Source organism: Lithobates pipiens, unplaced genomic scaffold (assembly GCF_037356315.1).
Source record: "Lithobates pipiens isolate NorthernLeopardFrog02 unplaced genomic scaffold, aLitPip1_a1.2 Scaffold_1, whole genome shotgun sequence".
Lineage (NCBI taxonomy): Eukaryota > Metazoa > Chordata > Amphibia > Anura > Ranidae > Lithobates > Lithobates pipiens.
In genome coordinates, this window is record NW_027507685.1 from 192,460,820 (window position 1) to 192,474,274 (window position 13,455).

The window sequence follows — 13,455 nt, forward strand, 5'->3', positions numbered from 1 at the left end:
GAGTACTTAAATCTCTCAGCAGGAGGGGGATTGAATAGCCAGTGTAGCCCCACAATGAATAAGTAGACGGCAGCAGGGTTGACCACTTGGCTGTGGAGATTTCACTTATTTCAGTTATTTGTATGTTCCAGACAATTTGCGAGGCACTTTGCATATTATACACTAATATTAGTCCTTGCCCAAGGAGCTTACAATCTATGGTCCCTATCTCACTTGCATACATTGATCTGAATGAACAGATGCAGCAGTGCACACTGGAAATCTATTTAGAACAACTAAAGGGATGCTGGGGAAGCTTGCCTCCATACGTTTTCGTATTAGGACTGACTAAAATAACAGCTCGATATGAAAAAAGTAATGCATTCGAATCAGCTTGTGAATGCAGAAATGCCCCCATTGGTCGGTGAGTGGTGGAGACCAACGTCACCATCTAGCACACTATGAGAGCCAAGATGCAAGAGCAAGCTCAAGAGTCCTGACTTCAAGGCAGATGGAAGAAGACACAAGAACTTACCCCCTGGCAAAGGATTTATTCCCACTGTGAACTGGGGGAGAATATTTTCCGTTAGCACAAAACACATTCACCGGTGTTCAGAATTTTTAGGAAGTTTTTGGCTTCAGTGGAAAAATCATATCTTACTACTGCTCTGGAGAACTGGAAGACATTGCAAAGGGATTATCATGGGGCAACCAATCGCCTTGTAGGAAAGTTTTGCACACCTGGACAGGGGAACTGTTGAAATACAACAGTGGACGGAATTATCTGATGCCCTAATGCATTAAAATGACGAGGCACATGTGGTTCTCCCTACCGTACGTTCCTAAGCCCTTCAGGAGGACCGATGTGGTAAACTCTTCTGACATTTTCTCTGCCTTTTACGGCTTTCCTAACATCTCATCCCTCTTCAACGGGGACATAAACATTGATGATATTGGGGACTTTGAGAATAATACAAAGTACGAAGCTGAGTCACAGAGCTTGACGGTGAAAGCCCTATTGATAGTCGCCTACTCTGTGATCATTGTCATCTCTCTCTTTGGGAATATTCTGGTTTGTCATGTCGTCATAAAGAACAAGAGAATTCAGTCAGCAACCAGCTTTTTTATTGTCAACTTGGCAGTGGCAGATATAATGATTACCCTTCTCAACACCCCCTTCACCCTGGTAAGGTACCTAAAATAGAAATGGTTACTCTTCTTACTACCCCCTTCACCCTAGTAAGGTACCTAAAATGCAAAGGGTTACGCTTCTTACTACCCTCTTCACCCTGGTAATGTACGCAATGTAAAGATAACTCTTCCCAACACCCCCTTTACCCTTGTAGGGTACTCGATGTACAGGCGATTACTTTTCCTAACACCTTCTTCACTTTGTAAAGTTTCTGATGTAGAGATAACTACTCTTCTCAACCTTTTTAGGTACCCGATTTAAAGATGATTACCCTTCTCAACAACCCTTTTACCCTGGTAAGGTACCCGATATAGAAAGGATTACCCTCTCAACACTCCCTTCGCCTTAGCAAACTACCTGAGGTTGAGATGAATACACTTCTCAACACCCTCTTTATCCTTGTAGCGTACCCGATGTACAATACAATTGAGAATGATAAGATAGCTACTTTTCTCAACACCCCCTTTAACCTTTTAAGGTACATGATTTAGACATGATTACCCTTTATTAACACCTCCTTTACCCTGGTAAGGTACCTGATATAGAAATAATTACACTTTTGAACATCCCCTTCACCCTGGAAAAGTACCTGAGGTAGAGGTGAATTATTTTCTTAACACCCTCTTCATCTGCTAAGGTTCCAGTAGAGATGAAAGTCCTCACCCAGGTAAGGTACCTAATTCAGGGATGATCACTCTTCTCAACACCCCCTTCACTCATGTAAGGTACCTGATGTAGAGGTGATGACTCTTCCTCACAACCCCCCCCTCACCCCGGTAAGGTACTTGATGGAGAGGTGATCATGCTTCCTCACATCGCCCTCACCCTGGTAAGGTACCTGATGTAGAGGTGATTACTCTTCCTCACAACCCCTCACCCTTGTAGGGTACCCATTGAAGAGATGATTACTTCTTCTAACACCTTCTTCACTCTGCAAGATTCCTAAGGTAGAGATAACTACTCTTCTCAACACCCCCTCCCCCTTTGTAAGGCAATTGATTTAGAGATGGTTACCCTTCTCAACACCCCCTTCATCCTGGTAAGACACCTAGAGATATTATTATCATTCTGAACCCCCCTTCACCCTGGTAAGATACCGGATAGAGAAATGATTATCCTTTTTACACCCCCTTCACACCCTGGCAAAGTACCTGAGGTAGAGATGAAAACTTCTCAAATACCACTTTACTTTGACAAGGTACCCATTGTAGAGATGATTATTTTATTCACCTGGTAAGGTACCTGATGTAGAGGTGATTATTCTACCCAATACCTCCTGGTAAGGTACCCAATGTAGTAATTCTAACACTTCTCAACATACCCTTTATCCTGGTAAGGCACCCAATGTAGAGATGATTATTCTATCCAACACCCCCCCCCCCCCCCCCATCCTGGCAAGGTACCCGATGTATAAATGATAACACTTCGCAACACCCAGTTCATCCTGGTAAGGTACTCAATGTAGTATTTCCAACCCTTCTCAACAACCCTTTTACCCTGGTAAGGCACCCAATGTGGAGATGATTATTCTAACCAACACCCCTTCATCCTGGTAAGGTACCCTAGGTAGAAATGATAAACCTTCTGAACACTATCTTCACTTGGTAAGGTATTCAGTGTAGACTTAATTACTCTTCCCAATACCCCTTCACCCTGGGGGGGATACCCAATGCAGAGATGATTACCCATCCTAACACCCCCTTCTTCCTGATAAGTTATCTGATGTAGAGATGATTACTCATCTCATCAGAGATGATTACTGTTCTTAGCACCCCATTCACCCTGGCAAGGTACCCAGTGTAGAGTTAATTACTCATCCCAATATCCCTTCACCCTGGCAAAACAGCCAAAGTAGAGGTGATTATTCATTCTAACACCCCCTTCACCTGATGTAGGGATAATTAATCATCTCATTACCCCTTTTACCATGGTAAGGTATCTGATGGAGGGATTAGTCATTTCAATACCCCTTTCACCCTGGTAAAGGTTTTTATGGCGGGATAATTGCTCTTCTCAACACCTCTTTACCCTGGTAAGGTACAAAAACCACTTCACGCATTTACAGAATGTTATAGTACAAGTCCCTGTTATTAGAAACAAATTAGAGCGTGAAAGGCTAAATACACAAACCTTTGAGATTCTGACAGGGACCAAATATCAGTGTGCGAGTACCTTATAGTTTGCCTCTAAGGCAGTAATATTTTGTGAAGAATATTTTCCAGCAGTGACCCAGCAGCCAAGTTCAACCTGCTCCCCTCAGCAGTAGCTCAATAGCTCAGCACCGGGGCAAGGTCATCTAGAGCCCAGGGCGAAGATGCCAAATTGCACCCACCTTCCCCAAGATTTAGGATTACTTGTCAGCAAAAATCCCCCCCCCAAAAAAAAAAATCAAGCACTAATCTGTATGTTTACCCTCCAAGCACAAATCCCACATTCCTCCCAGTACAAATCTACCCCCCTACTGAGATTCCCCCTCCTAGCACAAATCTTTGCCTCCCCCATCCTCCTCATCTAAAATCTTCTCTCCCCATATGCCCCCAGCACAAATTCACACCCCCCCCCCCCAAAAAAAAAGCAAAAAAACTTCGCTCTTAGCACAAATCCTCCACCCCTCAAATTTCCCCTCCAGGCACAAATACCCCTCCCAAATTTCCCCTATTAGCAAAAAAATAAAAAATAAAACCCCAGAAGAATCTCAGATTTTAGGACAACCCCCCCCCCACCACCACACACACCATACTAACTATTCTAGCACAAACCCCCTAAATCCCCCATCCTAGTACAAGTCCTCTTCACTCATCTCTCCTCCCAATTCAAATACCCCTGAATCACCACTCCTAGCACACTTTCCCAAATTTCCCCTCCTAGAACACTTCTTAGCCCCTGCCACAACCCCCCCTCCAAATTCCCCCTCACAATCTCCTTGTGGTGCCCTGCCCCCACCCCCCAACTCACATGATACCACAGTCCCCAGGGCAGCCACCCCTCCTGCCCACCCCTTATCTTGGCCCGGGCTCAGCTCACCATCCTCCGCCAAATGGTGGTTTAGAAGCTCAGCTTCCCCTTTCAGCTGTAAATCAGCAGCTTAGCTCCCACTCCAAACAGTGACTCCGCAGCTCACCCAGCCCTCTTTCCTCCCAGGTTTGTCGTAATTCTGCCTAGGTGTGAATGGAGCCTAAGAGGGGATATCAATCAATTATTTCGGGGTTTTTTTCTTGTCAATTTTGTTCATTGAATTTCAATAATTAACATACATAGATACAATTGATAAGAATGAATGAAGAATGAAAGAACAATGAAGAAGAAAAATTACCTGTGTGCTAAATTTTATAACAAAATATATATATAAAAAAAAAATTAACAAAAAATAAAAACCGCAAAGGTGATCAAATACCACCAAAAGAAAGCTCTATTTGTGGGGGAAAAAAATGTATAACAATTTCATTTGAGTACAGTGTTGCATGACCACGCAATTCGTTCAAAATGCATCAGCGATGAAAGCTGAAAATTGGTCTGGACAGGAGGGGGTTTAAGTGCCCAGTAAACAAGTGGTTAAAGAATGGATTTATGTAGAATCGATAGGTTTGTGTTGTGTATTGGAACAATATGACATTTGTATGATGATATTCAGGCAAATAAAGAAATAAGAAATCCACTACCAGCTTTGCGTATAAAGTAAATTGAAAAAGGGAGAAGAGAATAAGGAGGAAAGTTAGAAAAGGGAAAAAGAGAGAATAAAGAAATCAAAAATAGTGGGGATTCCCCAGGGTATCTGTCAGAAACCATGAAATCAAGCAGAGACAGAAGTACAGTTAAATCACACTTGTTTAATAATAAAAGTAAAAAAGAACAAATGTAGTCAAAACAGCCAAAGTTCAGTAACTGGAACAAATAGTCAGCCAAGCCAGAAGTCAGGGATCAATGTATAGGAACAGCAAGCAGGATCTGGAGCCAGACGGGATGTCAGCAAAGCAAATTTTGAAAAGGATCACAGGAAATAATTTCTGTGATGTTGAACAAGGCGAAGGCAGAGCTCCTCTGGACTGGATGGCTTAAGTAGGCAGGAGTGACGAGCAGGATATCATCAACAACTGAGTAACTGTGGAGAGAGATGGGATCTGGCAATTATCCGACAGCTGAGTGGCCAGCTCAGAGAAGGAAGGGCTAAGCCCAGCCCTGACAGTATCATATGATGGTAGTCATATATTATGAACGCATAGAATAGAGGTATGAAGTAGAATTACCAAGGCCTTAGTAGGGAGGTGTCAAAGTTGGGATGAAAAAAAGTGAGTCACCCAAGGACTCCATATTTTTTCAAAGTTGTATATTTTATCATGGAATATGGCTTCTGTTTTGGAATAATTCAATGCTTGGTTTATTCTATTCTTAAACCTCGTACACATGATCAGATTTTCTGCAAACAAAGCGCCAGACTTTTGTCCGCAGGGCGTTGGCCATGAACTTATCTTGTATACAAACGCATACAATTGTCAGCCAACAAACACGAACGAAGTGACATACTGCATGGCTTTTCAGCTCTTTAGCACCACCCTTTGGGCACCTTCTACTAGTGTTGTGTTTGGTGAGCACTGATTCTGAGCATGCGTGTTTGTACTTTTGACGGACTTGAGTACACACCATTAGAAAAATCTGACAACAGACCGTTGTCCTCGGAAAATTTATAAGCCTGCCTTCCAACATTTGTCCGCGTAAAAATCTGACAACAATTGTCCGATGGAGCGTACAAACGGTCAGATTTTAGGCCAACAGTCTGACGTCCTAAATACTATAAACAAAAAAAAGCGAGAATTTTGAAAAAAACACATTATTTTTTACTTTTTGCTATAATTAATATCTCCCCAAAAAATTTTTTTGCCCTCACAGAGTTTGACACACAATTCCCGAAGGAAAATCCGATTGTGTGTACCAGGTTTTAGTTTCAGAAATCATTAAGGATGAGGATTTCCAAGCTTTGGCAATTGTTTGTTTCACAGCTGTGGTTGTTTGTAATAGGAGTTTGAATTGGATGTAGGAGATGGTGGCCGGTTTTATGTTTAGAAGTGCAATTGTAGGCTCAGGATTGATAGAGATCTCAAATAGTGTGGAGATCATAAGAAAAACATTTTTCAAATATTTTTTTTGTAGCTGGGCAGTCCCACCATATATGAATATGTGATCCTAGTTCACCACAGCCACGAAAACAAAATGGAGAATAATGAGGAACAAATTTTGCGATTCTGACAGGGACCAACTATCAGTGTGCGAGTACCTTATAGTTTGCCTCTAAGGCAGTAATATTTTGTGAAGAATATTTTATTGTGGCCCATATTTTATCCCAATCAGTTGCTTCCAACTGAAATCCAAGGTCCTTCTCCCGGCTCCATATTAGGTAAAGTAATAAGATGGTTGTGGATTATTGTTATAAGTCCCTTTGAATGGGGATCACGTTTGCATATACTTTCAAAACGCAGAAAGTTAATCAAGCTTACATTTTCTTTGTATATAAGGCATAAAGAATTTTTGTATCTGCAGATAACAAAAAAGTTCAGAATGAGGGAATTTGTGACTTTCACATAATTCAAGAAATGTTTTAAATTGAGGTAGATGATGACAACTCACAGAGTTGGGTTAGATTAGAGGAGATTCATCCGTTATAAGATTTAGGAAATAAACAAGGTAGATAGAAAAGTGAGTTTCTGATAAACGATAATAGAGGTACATGGGGTGATTGCAGTCCATTAACTAATTTAAATTTATCCCAGATAGCCACTGTATGTTTAGTTATAAAATTTTTGGTCAGAGGGGTTAGACCATATTAGGTTTTGTATGGAAAGTGCGTCGCAATCTATCGATTCTAGCGCTAACCAAAGCAGAGTTTCATGAAGGCCTCTTGAGCCCCTCCCTAGGGAAAGAGAGCTTTGACTGATGGGGGCATGGCTAGGTAAATGACAAGGGGAACGATTGGTTGGGCCATGTGGGATGGGACGGGGCTGAGCTCAGAAAATCGTGTGCCCCAGGTAATTCTGGGTTTTTCGAAAGAGTCGTTGGAAGAGCTGCAGTGGGGCACTCGTCAGCTATTAACCGACGGCCGTTTGGCGGTTTTCCTGACCTTGCCGGCAGTTAAAGTTGCTGTAATGGGCTATGCCCTAGATGGAAAATTGGAAGTAGGCCGTCTGTCAAGCATTTATGGTAAGGACAGGTCCCACGTCCCTCTTTTGGTTAAGTGCTCAAAGTGCGCCTGTTACTGGCACTGGTTAAATATGTTCACATGTTATGTGTTGGAATTTAATAAAGCTGTGGACTTGCCCTTTCCAACCTAATGGTTGTAAGTGTCTTATTTAATGGGGTAAAGGGCAAAGGTGGTGGGGAATTTGTTCCCTTTGTGTTAGGTTAATTGGGACCTAAGCCCCTTGCACCTCAGCAGTCATGTGTTGCATGGTATTTAGGTATATGTGCTATTTGAGCTGCATGGTAATATACGGCAAAATTAGGAAACCCTAGTCTACCTTTAAGTTTGGGAAGGTAAAGAGTATGCTTAGGTAAAAGAGGTTTCAAAGAACCCCAAATGAAAGCTAATGCTTTACGTTGTAGTAAATGAGGTAATGAGTAAATGAGGTTTCAAAGAACCCCAAACGAAACTGAATGCTTTACGTTGTAGTATCCTGAGAAAATATGCTGGGACAGGTATAGGTAAGATTTTCGGTAATTTAGTCATCTTTATTACGTTACCTTTAGCTATCCATGATATTGGTAAGGAGGACCGATGTTTAAGGAAATTGGAAATTTTCCACAATATTGGAGGGAAATTAGCAGTGAAAAGATCAGAAAGATTGGGGGTAAGGGTAATCCCTAAAGAAAGGCACGAGGTGGACCAGGAGAAAGGGAAGGATGTTTGTGCTTGTTGTAAAATATGAGAAGGTACGGAAATATTTAAGGCTGTAGATTTTGAGAGTTAGCAGAGATATGGGGGGTTACATGAAAATTAAGATATCGTCAGCAAATAGGCAAAGTTTGTGCTTGTGACCAGCTAAATCGAGAACATTGATAACTATTTTGATACATTGCCACCACCCCCATCAGCTATTCAAAAGGATCTCACTGCCCCCTGGAAGGTTGAGCCCACATTTTGGCATATTATTACCCCCCCCCCCCCCCCAGGGGGTAGTCAGTAGTAAGATTAGACAAAGAACACAGATTATACCCCCTCCCTGTCAGCCCCCCTTGGTGAGTAGCCGGGGGAATGATCATAGATGTACATTGATCATCCTAATATACACTCATAGCATGCATGGGTCTTGATAATAGTTGTAGCCCGTGTGATGGCTGGAATGTGGTTTATTGTACCGTATAATAAAATGCCTTAAATCCCATCTAGTAGAATGACTACAGAGGAAATGTAATGTGACAGCTGCTGTCTTTTACACACTGGAACCAGGCGGTGACAACACCTGTAATACAGTTACAGTACAGAGCCGATCTGTCAAAGTACCACTAATAACATGCTATAGAACAAGTCATCTGTCCTAATGTCCTTCAAAAAGTGCTGCATGGGGAGCTATAAATAAGTGCTTCATTATTTTTACAGCACCATGGACAGCAATATCAGCACAGCTCCTAGACCATTTCGATCTTAATTTTCATGCACCTGTACTATTCAGATGTTGATGGATTATTGAAAAATTCAATAAACCCCAAATGATTGTATTTAGTTTGCTCTGTGTGTTATGTATCATAAGCCATTGCCATAGCTTAGACTTTAATGGTGTTTGCAAGAGCGTAAAAATATATATTTTTTAAAAGTACATAAAAGGCGGACGCACACATAGCTCACACATACATATGTAAACGGTGTTCGCACCACACATATGAGGTATCCCTGTGAATGTTAAACATTCTAAATATTTTTGGAGTAGAGACCCTAGAGAATAAAATGACAATCATTGCAATATTTAATGTCACACAGTATTTGCGCAGAAGTCTTTCAAATGCAATTTTTTGGGAAAAAAATACACTTTGATGAATAAAAAATAAAAAAAAAGGAAAGCAGTAAAGTTAGCCCAATTTTTTTATATAATGTGAAAGATGATGTTAAGCCGAGTAAATAGATACCCAACATGCCATGCTTTGAATTTGCTTGTGGAATAGCGGCAAACGAATGTATTTAAAAATCTCCATAGGCGATTCTTTAAACATTTCTACAGGTTACCAGTTTAGTGTTACAGAGGAGTTCTTAAGCTAGAAAATGGAACATTAGTCCAGCATTCCAAATAAAAGCACTTATTCTAAGACTGTGATCTTTCATCTGCAGCAGCTCTCCTGGGAACATCTCGGAATCCTCTGAAGGCTGTGCCCTTTATATGGTGTCTCCCATATAATGGCCAATTATCCACAGGTGCAATTTGCATTACAATGAAACATGCTGAGTCCATATATACTAGTTTGTTTGTAATTATATGGATGTTTTGATATATCATTTAAGAGCCAAAAACATCCCCGAAGAAGTCTATGACCGAATAAATTGAAACGTGTTGGGATGTTCGTGTGGATATCATTTCTATAATGTACTGTCAATTGATAGTTGTACTGTGTAATACTTGACAGCTGTAATGGAGCATGATTGTATACACCTGTAGCCAGAATTCATATTTTAAATCCTATTTACATTCTTGTACTAATTTTGTCCAATAAAGATTTTACAATATTATAAACTATATAAACTTTCTTGATTAGAATACTTAGCTGCTAAAAAATCCTCGGGGGGAATCCTTCCATTTTTATTTTTGATTATTTGGGGTGTGCAGCCCTTTAGACTCTCGGATATGCGTTTTTCTACTATATGCCTCTTCTAAAGATGATACACAGGAAAGCCTGAAGCTTGCTGAATATAAGCAGACTAAGGACATGGATTACTGGAACCATACCCTGTGGTCTGATGAGATCAAGATAAAGTTATTGGGTTCTGATGGTGTCAAGCATGTGTGGCGGCAACCAGGTAAGGAGTACAAAGACAAGTGTGTCTTGCCTACAGTGAAGCATGGTGGTTATTATTAATAATATTAACAATTTGAAAGTGTTAAGTTGAAGACACTGGAAGTATGTTGTCCCTTCTTACGGAAGTCATGCTCATCTCTGCAGTGGTAGAATTAGAGGAGCTTACAGCTATAATGACTACAGGTTTTCTTTATCCCTGCGTCGTGATACTTTAAAAGAAATCTTGTTTTATTCATGCAGTTGGGTTTGTTTTCAAATCGGATTAGATATTTGGTGTTCTAAATTCATAGGATGATATGTATGCATGTGAAGAAATAATTGCATGTACTTGTTTGCTATGGTTCTTTGTAAATCCCTAATACTCATTTGCAATGTGATACGCTTTCTTTCTTTCTTAAAGGGAATGCTGCTATATGACCAACTGTTTGTGGACACCTGACTATCACTCCTATATGTGCTCGTTGCCCATCCCATTCTATAACTATGGTCTATAACCAGCAGCGTTGCTAGGTCTGCAAACGATCTGGAGCTAGAGCACATAGCAGCAGTCACCAACCTTTTTGCAGGCCCGTGGGGGTGGGGATCATTCCGGTGGTAAGACGTATTTTGCAGTCAATGGCTGGTGTTGGTGCTTTAATCATCATGGCACCATGGTTGATATAGTGTCAGGGTGATTGAAGTGCATTGTTTCTATTGTTACATTCTAATATATAATGAAGTGGTTCAACTCACCATGCCATGCCAGCCAGTGCCACCAAATGTGCATTGACGCTGCATTGCTGGCAGCACTGGTCCATTTTGTGAGGGCAGGAGAGCAGTGATGCGAGGCAGGCAGTGAGAGATGTCATCCCGCTGCTCCCCGCCCCACACCTCCAAAACTGAAGCAAGGGGGTCTGGCTGCAAAGCGGAGCTCCACCGATGACAGGAAGCACATGACCTCCACTTCACCATGCTGTGAGGGTGGAAGAGTGCAGATGTGTGGCGGGCAGCGAGAAATAATGTCATCTCTCTGCTCCCTGCTGCACTTTGCTCCCATATTGAAGAGGCCTGGCTGTGAAGAGAGCTGATGTGGAGGGGCAGAGAAAAATGTAATCTCTGCTTGTCCGCCCGCTCACTTCTCTCATCTCCTCCGCCTGCATGCAGCCAGCCTCCCACTGCAGCAGCTGCAGTCGCGACCCGCTGGTTAGGCAGGGACCCTGCGGCAAGAGATGCGGGGCTATGGGTCCAAGATTCAGGACTATAGCCCCAATAGCCTCCTCCTAGCAACCTCCAAAGGCTCTCCACAAGATTTTGGAGTGTATCTGTTGGACTTTGTGTCCATTTGTGTGGTCAGGTACTGATGTTGGCTGAGAAAACCTGATCCCAACGGTGAGAAAAGATGGTCCGCAACTCCTTGCTTGAGCTTTAAAATCTTCAAAATTTATTGTGAAATGTGAACACATTTACATTTGCAGTCCATCTTTTATGGAGAATCAACAAATTTTGGAGATTTTAAAGAGCAAAGAGTTGCGGGCCATCTTTTCCCAAGATTGCTACTGCAGCTGTGCGTCTGCCTCTCCGCACCCAAGTAGCTCTAAACAATCTTCTGATCAAATTGGGTAGTAGAACTCCCTACTTCTGCTTTAATTTTCTGATCCCAACGGTGTTCAGTATGGTTAATCTCAGGTACTGATGTTGGATGAGAAGACCTGATCCTAAAAGTGGGGTGCTCAGTAGGGTTGACTATTGAGCACCACAGTGGACTACAAGCATACAGTATTTCCTTAACAATGAAACATTACTCAATCCACGTAAGATACATTTTTTGTTGGAAACTTTGGAATACTGTCTCACACACAAATACTTCAAATCTAATGGGGATTTCTATATTCAGACCCAAGGCACAGCTATGGGGACAAATTTTGCCCCCAGCTATGCAAACCTAACCATGGGTTATTGGGAACACCACCATAAGCACCATATACAGCAAAAGAACCCCTATGCATCTCATATAGTTTTTTACTGACGTTACATCAATTACATGGTCATCATTTGGGAGGATCCAGAGTCTTCCATCCCCATATTTGTACAGTATTGCAAAAATAGCACCATGGGTCTATCATTCACCTCAGTATCTGATAGCAATAATTTTGCCTTTTTGGATCTGACGTTATTCCATCATAGTAACATCATCTACACACAGAATTACATCAAACCCACTTTTGGTAACTCCTATTTACATTTCAACAGTTGTCATTTTCCACGATGGGTAAATAATATTCTCAAAAGTCAATTTAGCCTCCTTAAACACAATTGCACTCACGGCCGGGAATACTACACCCTTAGGTCATTTATGGAAAATGAAATTTAGAGAAAAGGGTTATCCTGAAGATATCGTTGAGGATGCCTTCCAACATTATCTTCACAAAAATGTTGGGACTGTGAGAGAAGCTAAAATAGAGGATAATATACAACCAGTTCAACTCATTATGCAATTTCAAAATAGATTTAGGAAAATGGAAAAGATATTTATTAAGCATTGGTCTATTTTGAGTGAAGATCCTCATCTAAAATCCACAATAATGATCGACCACTAGTCACAGACGAGAAAAAAATTAAAAAGCACAAATAGCTCCAAGTAAAATAAGATCAGTGCATCCTAGTGCTAGTGTTGCCTTAGCCTTTAATATTAAAGGGACGCACCAGTGTAAAAAATCCCTATGTCTCACATGTGCTCATGTGACACAGGCAAAAAGAATTCTCCCATAAAGAGAAACAGTACATTATACCAGATTTTTTAAATTGTGGATCCAAATATGTAGTATATTGCTTGATATGCCCATGTGGCCTACTTTATGTAGGTCGCACCATATGCCCACTTCAGAAATGTTTCAGTGAGCACGTTTCGCAATTTTGTGGAAAAGGGCATAGACAAACAGTGTTTCGAGACACTTTAAAGAATTCCATAAACAGTCATCTTTACATTACGTGTTTGGGTGATAGAAGCTTTCCCCAACACATTCCCCACCGCCGAACGTTATAAACGGTTATGTGAGGGAGATTATTGGATATCTTAGATAGACTATCACCCAAAGGTCTCAATTGAAATCAATATTTTACTGTAATATTTTACTGCGATTTACTGTGATCCTATTGCAACCTTATAGTGATGTTGCTACAGATCCACCACTTGTAAAAAATCATGACAAAAATCATGATATAAAACAACATACTAATATTGACATGTGGTAACAAATATATTTTCAAAAAATAACTGTTGCAATTTAGTACTGCTTCCTTTCCACCCCTGCCTC

General features: G+C 41.1%; 1 protein-coding gene across 1 annotated transcript in view; it reads left to right on the forward strand.

Annotated features, from left to right (window-relative positions):
• The first annotated feature begins 338 nt into the window (after positions 1-338).
• Positions 339-13,455, forward strand: part of LOC143981461 (G-protein coupled receptor 83-like) — a 66,520-nt gene continuing 53,403 nt past the window's right edge. Inside the window, exon 1 of the mRNA XM_077479344.1 lies at positions 339-1,165. Within this exon, the coding sequence (XP_077335470.1) occupies positions 785-1,165 (381 nt within the window). The 5' untranslated portion in view covers positions 339-784. The remainder of the gene's footprint in view (positions 1,166-13,455) is intronic.